Source organism: Phascolarctos cinereus, unplaced genomic scaffold, assembly GCF_003287225.1.
Source record: "Phascolarctos cinereus isolate Bilbo 61053 unplaced genomic scaffold, phaCin_HiC Scaffold_4;HRSCAF=312, whole genome shotgun sequence".
Lineage (NCBI taxonomy): Eukaryota > Metazoa > Chordata > Mammalia > Diprotodontia > Phascolarctidae > Phascolarctos > Phascolarctos cinereus.
In genome coordinates this window covers 588,396,210-588,409,910 of record NW_027555847.1, presented here as the reverse complement: position 1 = coordinate 588,409,910, position 13,701 = coordinate 588,396,210, and the positions used below count along the sequence as shown (strand labels likewise).

Sequence of the window (13,701 nt, the reverse complement as noted above, 5' to 3'; positions counted from 1 at the left end):
GATGTTCAACAACTGGCTATTCTATGCACACACTTAAATTTTATCTGAATTATTAACATTTTTTCTCCATCACTTTTCTTAGCCTAGAAGTCAACAAAACAATAAGTTGATTCCTAACTTGTAGGGTTTGCCTGATATATGAAATGTAAATACCCACATTGAAAGTTTAACAATCACTGTCTGGTAAGCATTAGCAACAGCCTTTCCCTAAATCCGCCCCCCCCTCCCCATTCTATGTTCCTAGTAATTCCTTACCCTTCCTAGAGTCCAAGAGCAGAAAGGGACTTTGATAATTTGTTGACGTTGCACCTGTTATAAACCAATGTATAAATAAAGTAGGTCTAGAACACCTGAGTTCAAATCTAGCCCCAGAGATATACTAGCTGTGTGATCATCATTTAACCATCAATTTGCTCTGTAAAAGTGAGCTGGAGGAGAAAATGGCAAACCGCTCCGGTAGCTTTGCCAAGGAAACCCCAAAAGGGATCCTGAAGAGTTGGGCACGACTGAATAGCAATAACAACAATAAAAGTGTTTTCAAGATACTAATCTGTGTTTAGGGACCTTAAAAAAATGGCGTATGTGTTAGGCTGGAAGAGATAAGGGGCCAAGCCAATAGTCAAAGGAATACTCAATGTCAAGTGGGTAGAATGCTACCCGTTGAAAGGTGAAAGCCGAAGGGCGCCTGCGCAGAAGCAACTCCCTGGCCTTTGCTCTGGCGCCCCGCCCCGCCCCTCGCCTGCTGAGGCCGGACTTCCTTTCCACGTGATTCCTAGTGTCCTCTAGGACTTAGCCAGCAGGCAAAGCGCCTGTCTCTGCAGATCAAGATGGCGACGCGGGTGCCTGGTAAGTAATCGGGGCGCCTGAAATCTAGGTGGGGCGGACTTTGCTCCGGGCGCCTTCCAGCCTTCCCGCAGCTCCTTCAGCCATCTGGAGCGGGAGGCAGGGAGGTGGGAGGCCCCAGCCTCGAGGGAGCGTCTCCGCAGAGGCTCCGTCTGGAGTGACCGGGCCCAAGGTGACCTGGGGTGGGAGTCGGGGCTCTGCCGAGGCCTAGGCGGAGGCTCCCCGGCTGTCACGGGGCTGGATGGGCTGGTGGTGCTGGGAAAGTCCGTTTTTCTGTCGGTAAAATTTTGGTAATAATAGAGCCTGTCCCACCGGGAGAGTCAAGTAAGCGTGCGGAGGTATGAAAAGCGCTTTGCGTATTTTTTATGTGCGTAGCAGTTACTTCTCCAAGCGCTTTGCAAGCCTTAAGGCGCCACACAAATACTAGCTATTTTGAAATAACCGCATTCTATGAAAGAATTGCATTTACCTCACCTCTGCCTTTTTTTCGTCCTGCACCTGAATCAATCTTTGAAGGAACTGGACTCTAGTGCAGAGAGGGCTTGTAGAGAGGCAGAACTTTTAAAATTTCCATTTTATTCCTCAACTAGAAAGCATTTACTTTCCGCCCTGTCTCATTTCTAGCAATTTAAAAGAAGAAAATCTCTTGGGTCAAATAGACCTATGTAGCCAATAAATTCGTCCACGTCCAAAAAATACATGGGTCTCATACGACATCTTGAATCAGACATCTCAAGAGGTGATAGACCAGGAAGCTGAGATCCAGAGACAAAAAGGAACCTGTCCAAGGTTACATAGGTAGCAGTGTCAGAGCCAGAACTCTCATCTTCCAGCTTTGAAAGTACAGGAAGTTTCCTCTGTTCCAAATCTCTTGCGATTAAGTGACAAAAGTTACTTTTATTTCTACAGTATTTCTAGCTAGAATCATACCTCTACCTTCCTTTGCCAGGGAAAAAACTCTGAGAATTGTTTTAAATGTCTTGAAATTATTGGGAGAGGAAGAACTTCAGCTACGAAGGACATGCCCTTACAGAAATAGTGTGGCTGTTTTCTTCTTCCCCTTTAAGGTAATCTAAAAAGATAGCTTGGGTAGATTTGAGCCCCCTCTAATACTTCTCTTTTGGACTCTTCATTCCCCCCCCACCAACTTTGGATCGGAGAAGCATTTTTTCTTTGCCTATTTTCGCCCTCCCCCTCTCACCATGTCACTGAATCAAGTGAGAAGAGCTCTGAATCTGGAGTCAAAAGGCCTGAGATCCAGCATTCGATGATCTTTTCTGATAGAAAATGAAAAAACAAGATTAGGGGAAACTAGGCCCATGCTAATCTAACAGTGTAGGTGCTTGTTCATTCACCAAACATCTGTTTAGAAAGTTAGATAATTATTAAATAATAACATTTTGGTTCAGTTGAATGTTTAAAAATGCCTAAAGGAGCATATTTAAGTTGTGGAATATTTCCAGAGACATGGAGATTTATTGCTTTCAAATATATTCTAATTACTTTCAATAAATGGATGACTCATTTGTAATTAACTGCACATTTTGCATATAAACAGAATGCTTTCAAAGATTCTTAAGTAAGTTAAATTATCCTCCAGATCTTTAAAATTTTTGATTAGTGGAAGTTGTGTTACTATAACATTTGTAAATCATCATAGCAGTGTTAAAACTGAAATGGGCTTTGGACATCTAGTCCAGTCTCTTCTCTTGATAGACCAGGAAACAAGATCTAGAGACAAAAATGGACTTGCCCAAGGTTACAGAAATCAGATTATATCAGAGCTAGAGCTCTCCTCTTCTGTCTTCCCAAGTCTCTATTCCAGATCTCCAGTGATTAAATGACAAAACTTAATTTTATTTTTACCAGTATTTATAGCTAGAATTTGTGCCTCCAACCTACCCTTCTCCTCCTTTGGTAGAGCAAGCACCATAGAATTGTTTTGAATGTCTTGAAATTATTAGAAAATCCTTTCTAATACCTTTGCCTTTTTTCCCATTACAATGTATGATCCCTGAGAGTAGGAATGGTTTTTCAGTTTTCTAAGGGTATTTCGAAGTGCCTTTCGGAACATAGGAACTTAATTTGTTTAATTGAAATATTTGTCAGTTGTATTCCAAAACTTCATTTGTAAGTTATTTAGAATGTAGTTTCCTATTGTGAGGATATGGTTAGGTTCCTTGTCCAACCCTAAACCCTGGACCAAGGAGCTATGTGGTACTGGAACAGAATATCCTTTCTTATTTACTGGGCCGGTCCCTAGGCAAAAATTTTGACATAGACATTTTGCACTTTGTAGCTTTGTATTTGCTAAGTCTTTCTCTATGCTCTGTCTCAACCTCCTAGTTTTCTCCCTGGGTATCCATTGCCCCTCAGTGCTGCTCTGAATCCCCCCACAGTGGTGCCAACATGGGTATTTCCCTGTGTGCTTCACGCTCCCTGTACCTTGTCAAAATTCTTTCCCCAGAGGAACAAATCCCAGCTAAATGTTAAAAAGCAGTCTGTATGATTGATAGTAACAGCCTTCTCAGAGGTATTTGCATTTTTAAAAGGATGCTTTTAACCAAAGCGAATCTCTAATTTGAGGAATTTGGGGGAATCATATGCCTAACTTGGAGTCAGGAAGACTTGTGTAAAAAAATCTCAGACGTTTTCTAGCTGTGTGATCCTGGGCAAGTCACTTAACCTCTCTGTGCCTCAGTTTCTTCATCTGTAAAATGAGGGAGTTGAATCCAAGGGTCTCTAAGCTCTCATCCAGTTCTAAATCTATGCTATTATGTATAATAAAATGAAGAGAAAACATTTAGGCAGTGATAAGGAAAATACTTTGGACTTAGGCTAGCAGGACCTGAGAATTATTCCTCAGAATTGGCTCTCTAAGCACTCCATTAAAATATTATCAGTGGTTTTGATGTTGTTGTTTTAACTGAGCAGTTACATCTGGACCATTCTTTCTTTAACAGTGCATGTGATTGTAGAAACTAATGGAGATCAAGGTAACTAAGGACCCATTATCAGTGTTTCGGTGTCTTTTTTTTTTAAACATCAGGATCATTTCCCAATATGCCTGACCTGTGCTCCCTCTTAATAATAAGTAGTAGTTTAGCCAACTTGACACATAGTAATTATCAGGTCTGCCACTTTAAGCATCTGTAGTCAGCTCCATCCCCGAGTTCCCTCCAACCCCCGGCATTTGGAGTTTCAGTGACGGGTATGCAGGCACTACCAGGACTATTTTTATCTTTATGATCTGCTTGTAAGTAGCAGAATGTTTATATATTAAGAACTGCCTACATTAGCCCAGTTTAAATCAGTGATAATGGTTTGCATGAGATAACTAGATGAAGTGGCTAGAACTGGACTTGTGACCCTGGACAAATCATTTTAATCTTCTGGGACCTCATTTTCCTCATCTCTATAGAACACTTTAATGTTTGCAGAACAATTCAATTTTGTTAACTCATTTGATCCTCGCAACAAGCCTTTGGGGTAGGTACTGTTAACTTCATTTTACAGATAAGGAAGGATACTAGGGACCCAGAGAGGTTAGACTTGTCCAGGATCACATTATTAGTAAGTGGCGACTATGTGTTTTCTTGTTTAGCTTTAAGATACTTTTTATCAACTCAACTTGACTACTTTACCACTTACAATCTTTTACATAGATCCTTGAGAGTCAGCATCATATTGCTATTTGAGTAGGAGCTGTATTGGTAGGAAACTCAAAGATGAATAAACTCTACCTAGGCAGAGCAGCACCTTCTTTGTAACTCACACAGAGTTTTTCTTTCTAGAGAGCTGAGAGGTAAAGCAACTAACCAGATAACACCTGAAGGATGATGTAAAATGTTTGCTTATCAAACTTTGTATTTCTGATGAATAATGTTAACAAATATTATGGTAATTTCAGCTGCAGCATCAGGCCGATGGCTCCAGAGTCTTCGGAAGTGGTATTACAGTGCTGCAGGATTCAACAAACTTGGTAGGTATTTTTATCTTTGCATTTTAAAAAAATTCTAAAAATGGTACTTTTTTGAGAAACAGGTTCTGTCATTTTGAAATGATTCAGTGTTAAGAAATTTACTATTGGCAGAGACTATATAGATAGTCATTGTAACTTTCTACACAATGTTGTTGGCTTTTGGAAAATTGGGGGGGCAGCTAGGTGGTGCAGTGGATAGAGCTCCAGCCTTGGAGTCAGGAAGACCTGTGTTCAAATAAGACCTCAGACACTTGACATTTACTAGCTGTATGACCTAGGTAAGTCACTTAACCCCAGTTGCCTCACCAAAAAGCAAATAAGAAAAATTGGAAGTATCAAAAAATGGCAGTGCACTATTTGTATGATTAAGCACAAACTTAAAACGTAAATGTTTAGGTATGATTATTTTATGACATTAACAATTTTGAATCTGTCTAATTATGGTATTCAGTTATTCTCAGCCATGTAATATCACTGGGAGAATATGAGTGTTAAAGAAAATCATTCAGCAAATTAAGTGCCAGGTACTGTGCTAAGCATTGAGGATACAAAGAAAAAGCAAAAACATTCCATTCCATCAAAGAGTGGGGGGTGGGGAAGGGAGAAAAGGGGGAGATGGATAACATATATTAAATCAGAATATACAAGATAAATATAGATTAGGTGGAAGAAAACCTTACAGAAGATAGCACTAGCATCTGGGGGCCCAGGAGAGGGCTCTTGGAGAAGATGACTCTTGAGCTGAGTCTTAGTCATAAAGGAATCCAGAGATTCTAAAAGTCAGAGGTTGGGAGAGTATTCTAGGCATGGGCAGCAGCCAGTGAAAAGGCACAGAAATGGGAGATATCATGGCCTTTAGCAAGTAAGCCAATATGGCTGGATTATATCAGCTGTGTAGGGGAATAGACTATAAGAAGATTGGAATGGTAGGAAGACATCATATTTTATCTGAACAGTGGCTAGATTTTAAGAATCTGAGCACCTTAATGGAGACCAGATGAACCTTATTTACCGAAAGACTGTGGGAGAAATCTAGGAGTGGCCAAGTAGTCCAGAGTGGGGTGGGGGGGTGGGAATGTGAGGTAATGGACCTGGAGAATAGAGCCTATTTAGGGTTAAAGGTGGGAAGTGGCCTGGGGCTATAGGGAGGCAAGAAGTGGAGGGCAAGGCTAGTTTAAGGGTTACCTAGATTGGGCAGAGCCACAATGAAAGGCCAGTTGGGATTATAGCCTCAGGAGAATGCCAGAGATTTGGCCATGTGGGAAAGTCCAGGGTTTTCCTTTTTGGTGTCTATATCCCATCTTCATCATTTACCCCTGCATTTTTTACTTCTGCTGAAGCATAATATATTCTGCTCTAGCCTTTTGCCTTTACTCTGTGTGTATCCCTCTGCTTCATATGTGTTTCTTGTAAATAACATATTGTAGGATTATGGATTTTAATCCACTCTGCTATCTGCTTTCATTTTATGGGAGAATTCTTCATATTATGATTCACAGTTATGATTACTATCTGTGTCTTTCTCTCTATCCTATCTCCCCCTCCCCTTTATGCTTTCCTTTTCCTTTCTCCCGTTCCCTCATTACTAGAGTTTTGCTTTTGACCACCACCTCCCTCAGTCTTCCCTCCCTTCTGTTAGCCCCTCCTTTTTCCTCTCCTTTACCCTCACTGCTTCTTCCCTCCCTTCTGTTTACTCCTCCCTTTTCTTTTCCCTTTCTCCTCCTGCTTTCTATACGATGAGTTAGATTTCTGTACCCAACTGATTATGTTATTCCCTCTTTAACCAAATCTGATGAGGGTAAGGTTCAAACAATGCCATTCTTTCCCTCTACTGAATAGGTTTTTGTACCTCTTTTCCTTTTCTCCTGGTATAATCCACTTAATTAGATCCACTTAATCCACTTAATTATTAGATTATTTTTATCATCACATCAAAGTCCTTTTATACCCATCCCCTCTGCTATGTATACCCCTTTTAAATGGCATAACAATACAGTTTCTCAAGAGTTACAAGTGTAATCTTCACTTGTAGGGATGTAAACAGTTTGCCCTTACTAATAACATATTAGTTTTTTTCTGTCCTGTTTGCCTTTTTATGCCTCTCTTGAGTCTTGTATTTGAAGATCAAATTTTCTGTTGAGCTCTGGTCTTTTCATCAGGAAGTTTTGGAAGTCCCCTATTTTGTTGAATGTCTATCTCCTCCCCTGAAAGATTATGCTCAGTTTCGCTGGGTAGTTGATCCCTGGTTGTAATCCAAGTTCCTTTGCCTTACGGAATGTTGTATTCCATACTCCTCGGATCTTTTACTGTAGAAGCTGCAAGGTCCTGTGTAATCCTGACTGTGGTTACATGTTATTTAAATTGGTTTATTTCTGGCTGTTTGCAGTATTTTCTCTTTGACCTGGTAAAATTGGCTACAATATTCCTTGGTATTTTTAATTTGGAATCTCTTTCAGGAGGTGATCAGTTAATCAGTGGATTTTTTCGATGGCTATTTTACTCTCTGGTTCTAGGACCTTGGGGTGGTTTTCCTTGATGATTTCCTGAAAGATTCTGTCCAGGCTCTTTTTCGTCATGGTTTTTAGGTAGACCAATAATTTTTAAATTGTCTCTCCTGAGTCTGTTTTCTAGGTCAGTTGTTTTACCAATGAGGTATTTTAGGTTTTCTTCTATTTTTTCATTCTTTTTTTTCTGTTTGACTGATTCTAGCTCTCTCATGGAGTCATTAGTTTCCACTTGCCCAGTTCTGATTTATAAGAAATAGTTTTCTTCTATTACATTTTGTACCTCCTTTTCCATTTGGCCCATTTTAAAAACTTTTTAAAGAATTCTTCTTCTTAGTGAGTTTTTGGTCCTTCTTTTCTATTTAGCCAATTCTACTTTTTTTTTTTTGGTGAGGCATTTGGGGTTAAGTGACTTGCCCAGAGTCACACAGCTAGTGAGTGTTATGTCTCTGAAGCTGGATTTGAACTCAGGTCCTCCTGACTTCAGGGCTGGTGCCCTATCCACTATACCACCTAGCTGCCCCTTTGCCAATTCTGCTTTTTAAGGAGTTATTTTCTTCAGTATACTTTTTTTCCATTTGGCCAGTTGTATTTTTAAGGACTTGTTTTCTACTAATTTCTAATTAAAATTTCTAATTTTTGTCCTTTTCCAAGCTATTGATTCTCTCTGTTGCATACCTCTCCTTTCTTTTCACAATTTTTCTTCTATCTCTCTTGTATGATTTTTAAAATCCTTCTTGAGCTTTTCCAAGAAGGCTTTTAGAGCTTGAGACCAGCTAATATTCCCTTTTGAGGTTTTGGATGTGGGTATATTAATAATGTTGTCCTTTTGCTGAATTTGTGCCTTGATCTTCCCTTTCCCTATAATAAGAATCCGTGGTCATTGTCTGTTTTTGCTTTTTGCTCTTGGTGTTTGCTTATTTCCTGACTTTAAAAAAAAAAAAGTTGAGCTCTCCTGCTAGAGTGCAGGGAGCGCTGACCCATTCTTCTTGTGCTGGGAGTCCAGGACCTGATCACTGGCTTTATGTACTGGGGCCTCAGGTGCTGGCAGTTGGAGGCCGTAGGGTTCTGGCAGCTTACTTGGTGGTGGGCTATGGTCAGCAGCAGTGGAGCTCTAGGGATAAGGGTGGGGAATCTGCCCCTCAGGGAACACTTGCTCACCCAGGCCTCGCACTGGAGTGTTTGGCTTCTGGAGAACACCATCATCTGTGGTGGTTTTCCAAGCTGGTGTCTACAGGTTCCCCTGCCTGTACTGAGGTACTCAAGGATCCTTATGTTGGCACTTGGCTGCTCTACCACTCTGGGGCTCAGGACCTCCTCTTGGTATGCTAAGGTGGGGCTTGCTGGGGTTCCTGCCATTCTGTACTGCTCCTCCGCCCCCAGAGTGAGAGGGGCCTTTTCCATTAATCCCCCAAGCTTTCTGTGCTACAAGACAGTAGTCTGGTTCAGCTGTTCCAGGGATTTTCCTGGAGCAGTATTTTCTAGGCTTTCAGAGGTCAATAAAAGAGTGAGAGTAACTTATTTCTTACTCAGCCGTCTTGGCTCTTGGAAGTAGAAGTCTAGGATGATTTTTCTTAGTTGGATTTCACGCAAAGCTTTTTGCATGCTTATTTTCTTCTCTACTGCTTCCCTGTTTTCTCAGGATAGATGTAGTTCTCTATTTCCATAACCTTCTGCAAAAGAGATTGTGCCCTAAACCAATGTTATTCATGACTGCCATGGCTCTCGTTTGGCATGGAAAGCAAAATTTGCTGCCTGAGAAGATTTCTGAGGTCTTTGACTATGACAGTAGTTTGGTTAAACTTCTGTAGGCATATGATAATCAGTGTGTGTTTTTACATTTGTGTTTTCATTTTTCAGTCAGCAGCTTATTAAAAAAAGATTGGGTTGGAGTTGTAATTGAAAACAATGTCTTCTCCTTTATCTTTCTAATTTGGATTTGATTTTGATCTTTGCTTTAACTAGTCATTCTGACTGCATGTAAAAACCAATTCTGAAATAACTCCTGGATTGGCACCCAGGAATTGGTCAATTTAAATTTTTTAAAAAATATATTGTTTAGTGTTTATAATGTTGAACACTTTCCAACTCTTCTTGGAAAAAAATATACTCGTTAGATACAAGTATGAAGCTTCTGTGTAATCCACAAATCTTTGGCCATTTTCTTTCTTTTTCTTTGTTCTTATTAATATTTTCTGTTTCTTACATCACCATAATATCCCATGAATCCTTCTCCTCTCCCTTCCTAGAGTCATCTCATGACAAATAGCATTTTTTGGAGAGGAAAAATAAAAGCTGCAACTGACTGATATATTGAAAAAATTCATTCTTTGGACTTTTTAATTTCTTAGTCCCAAATTTAATTTAACATTTTCTTTTCATGAGCAGTGCAAGAGTATGAGGTGATTATATAACATGAAGTGTTTATTTTATTTTTTTTGTTGTTGTTGCCTTTGAGGACATGATCAGGTTTCATTACTTGCTTCCTCAAGAAGATGCCATTAGCCATCTTTCCCTTTAGCTATAATTTTCTGTCTTTTGGTTTCGTTTATAGAGAATTGTTAACATTATATTTTAAGTAGTATAATAACTTAGAATCATAGTCATTGGATTAAAGTTTCACATCAGAGTATGAACAGTTAAACTTGTGTTTACAGAACATCAAAAAAACTGTAATTATTGGTACTGTCTGACCTATTTCTGCCACCCTGTCACAGAGGAAGCAGAAAGGGGCTTCATAATACTAAGGACCATCTAAAATTTTTCTCTTTTTTATGGGTTGCTGTGATTGACCAAAGTATTCATCACCTAGTGATCAACATACTGTTTTTACTTACTCTCCTGGTCCTTAGAGAGAAGATGCCATCAGGTCACTGGAACTGTTCAGAAAGCCTTTCTAGCTTGGTGGAATCTTTAGAACTTTCACTCTGCTGACATAGTCTTTGAGAACCTAAGTTTGACTACTAGCTACCATAAGGCATTGTAGCGAGATCATTGTAGAGGATAAAAAGGTTAGGATGAAAAACTAAATTTAGTAAAATGCCATAAATTTTGTATCAGTAGATCTAAATGATCATTTGTTTCTCGATTTACCAAACCATTTTTATATAACATGTCCCTGCCTAAATTTCACTTTAGTTTACCAACTATTTAATGAAAACTTGCTTTGTACATTTATTTTATGCTTTTGTACTTTTTGCCTCAAAGCAAATAGTAATTGAGCTATAGTTACCAAATCATCGATAGATTTTACTTCTTGACCCTTCACATTAAACTGTAATGTCTGTTCTGAGATGTTTCCATGACTTAAAAAATTGCAGCAGTTTTTGTTTTTTAAAAAATGTCCAATTCAGCTCTTTCATCTACTCTTCCTGTTAATAGGGTTAATGCGTGATGACATACTTTATGAAGATGAAGATGTTAAAGAGGCCATAAGGAGGCTTCCAGAGAATATGTATAATGATCGAATGTTTCGTATCAAGAGAGCTCTGGATCTGACCATAAGGCATCAGATACTGCCTAAAAACCAGTGGACAAAATATGAAGAGGTATAAAGCGTTTCATATAACAGAATTCTGACTATTAGGAATTGTTAGGGGGGAAAAGATGACTGTGTAAGTCAGTCTGTCAGATTGTGTCTCTGTAATTCTTTGAACTAGAGATGACAATAAAACTGGATTCTTTTTGAGTGTTTTGGCTACTTTCACTTTCTAGAATGAGGCTAAGTGCAGTCTGGTCTCCAAAAATTGGAATTTCAGGACAAGCCTTTCTCTTCGTGTCAGCATTTATTCCCATAAATTGGCAAAACCATTTTTGAAAAAGATCTTTGTGGGGGAAAATCTGGTATTTCTGAGTTTTTAAATTCAAAATGTTTTCTCTTGATTTGGAGCTAGAAAAAGTAATTGTTTCAGTGAATTCTTTGTTAGTAATTCAGAGAAATTGCATATGTAAAACTGATAATCACAGCATATAACATAGTATCTTGACACTTTTTTCTTTAGGACAAATTATACCTTCAACCGTATCTGAAGGAGGTTATACGTGAAAGAAAAGAGAGAGAAGAATGGAATAAGAAGTAATCACGTCAAAAGAATCTATCAAGACGTTAATTTTCAAAACATTTTTAATAAGTATGTTTGTGCAAAAGATGAGGTTAGCTAACCATTTGTAACTGCTGCACATTTATTTAATTTAAATAAATAACTGTTATAGGAACTTGTGAACTAGAAAACTTTGCATCAAAATATCTTGAAACTTGCTACATTCATCTTAAATCGTGTTATATAATTTCTAGTGTCTTTAAGGTTGTCCTCATAACTTAACTGTTTCCTCTAGCTTGAGGGATAAGATAATTTTAAATGAGTGGTTGTTAAATTTCACTGCTACTCTAGCCAATAATCAACAAAATGCTGTTGCTACTTTATAATTAGCTTTGTAAATATGCAATTAAGATGACTGTGGGGGAAAATTCTAGCAAGATAGTATTGTGGATAGATAGCTAGAATTGGAGTCAGGAGGGCAGAGTCAGGGGACTAAGTCAGTGCTAGAGTCCATGTCTTCTGTCTTGGCTTAGTGTTTTGTCCACCATAACTCTGCCTATGGTGCATTTCAAAATTTTTCTCTCTGCTTTACATGGTTCATTCAATTCTATACAACATAAATTCTAATTGAAAAAATACAGAGAAATAACCCAGTAACCAAAATAATTTGTAATTTATCAGCATTTATTGAACACTACTAAGCGAAAGACATTGTCATGTGGTTAGGATACAAAGAGATACGATACTGTCCTTTTCCTCGAGTTTATGATGGAGGTGGGGAGGGGGGAGAGATGGGTCATATATTAAATAATACAATTGTTATTATGATACCATAATTAGCCTGTGATAAGTGCTATGTAAAGGGAGTACATCTACAGGCTATTATAGGAGATGAGGGTAAGGAGAGAACATTGTGGATTAAGAAGGACAGGAAATGGTTTTATGGGGGTGGGATTTGAATTGGACTTTTAGCTGTCACTGACCTGAGTATTCTAACCTGTAAATGAGAGGATTGGACCAAAAGAGTTGTTTCTTTGCCATCTCTAATATTATGACTTTTATTGATTAGACACTAAATTTTAAACCTTATTTTTATTTTTCAGTCCTAAGCTTTAACTTTAAAAATAGACCCATATATAAATTGGGGTTTTTGTTTTAAGGGATTATATCCAGGGACATTTTTTTCTTAAGAAATTGAAGCTTATGAGCCTTTATAAATTAGAACTTCTGAATTCTTTATAAAATTTAAGAATTTATTTGCAAGTGTGATATTTGATTGGTAAATCATAATAGCTGACATTTCTATAGCTATTTAAAGTTCAAAAGTTGTTTTGCATATACTTCATTTGAACCTCACAGCAAAACTGGGAGTATTGAGGGGAGTGGGGGTTGGTAATCAGGCATTATTATCACCGTGTTACAAATGAGGAAACAAATTCAGAGAACTCAAGTGACTTGCCTGTAGTCATAAGTGTAAGAGTTAGGAGTCTCTCCTGTTGATTTTATTGCAGATATGGAGAGAGGTGGGTTATATGATTCTGTAGTATAATTAGGTGGTTCTAAACTAGATGAATGGCAGAACCTCAAGAGTAGTCATTAATGATTCACCTTCAGCTTGGAAGGAGATTTACAAAGGAGCACTCCCAGAGCTCTGTGTGGTTCTTTATTGTTAGTATTTTTTGAAATCACTGGCTTGAATAAAGCCATAAATGCCATTGTTATAAATTCACCAGAGATTCAGTGTTTAAAAAGTTTGACCGGCTAGCATATTTGACCAAGTATAGGAATAAATATAGTCTTACATTATGGTTGAGAAAAATCATCTTCACAAATACAAGGTAGAAGCATGGTTAGCAGTTTATCTCAACCAGGAGTTCTTAACCTTTTTTGTGTAATGATTACCTTTGGCAGTTTGAAGCCTAGACTGTTCAGAATATTTTTTAATGCATAAAATGTATATAGGATTACAAAGGAAATGAAATTATATCGAAATGTAGTAATCAAAATATTTTTTAAAAATTTACAGATCTTGGGGGGCAGCTAGGTGGCACAGTGGATAGAGCACTGGCCCTGGAGTCAGGAGGACCTGAGTTCAAATCTGGCCTCAGACACATAACACTTAATAGCTGTGTGACCTTGGGCAAGTCACTTAACCCCATTGCCTAGCCAAATAAAAACAAAAACAAAGAAAAAAGAAAAAAAAATTTACAGATCTCAAATTAAGAACCCTTGATCTCAACTCAGCAACAGATCTGAGGGTTTTAATGAACTATAGGCTTACTGAGCCAACAGTGTGATAATGTGTTGATTAAGGAATGTAATTTAGGGTTCA

At 38.3% G+C, this 13,701-nt stretch overlaps 1 protein-coding gene across 1 annotated transcript; it reads left to right on the top strand.

Moving 5' to 3' along the window:
- Window positions 1-742: 742 nt before the first annotated feature.
- UQCRB (ubiquinol-cytochrome c reductase binding protein) lies at window positions 743-11,544 on the top strand. Its single transcript, XM_020968843.2, has 4 exons — window positions 743-846; window positions 4,754-4,825; window positions 10,711-10,877; window positions 11,331-11,544. The coding sequence occupies exons 1-4, from the start codon at window positions 828-830 to the stop codon at window positions 11,406-11,408; spliced, it is 336 nt and encodes a 111-aa protein (XP_020824502.1). The 5' UTR covers window positions 743-827; the 3' UTR covers window positions 11,409-11,544.
- The last annotated feature ends 2,157 nt before the right edge of the window (window positions 11,545-13,701 follow it).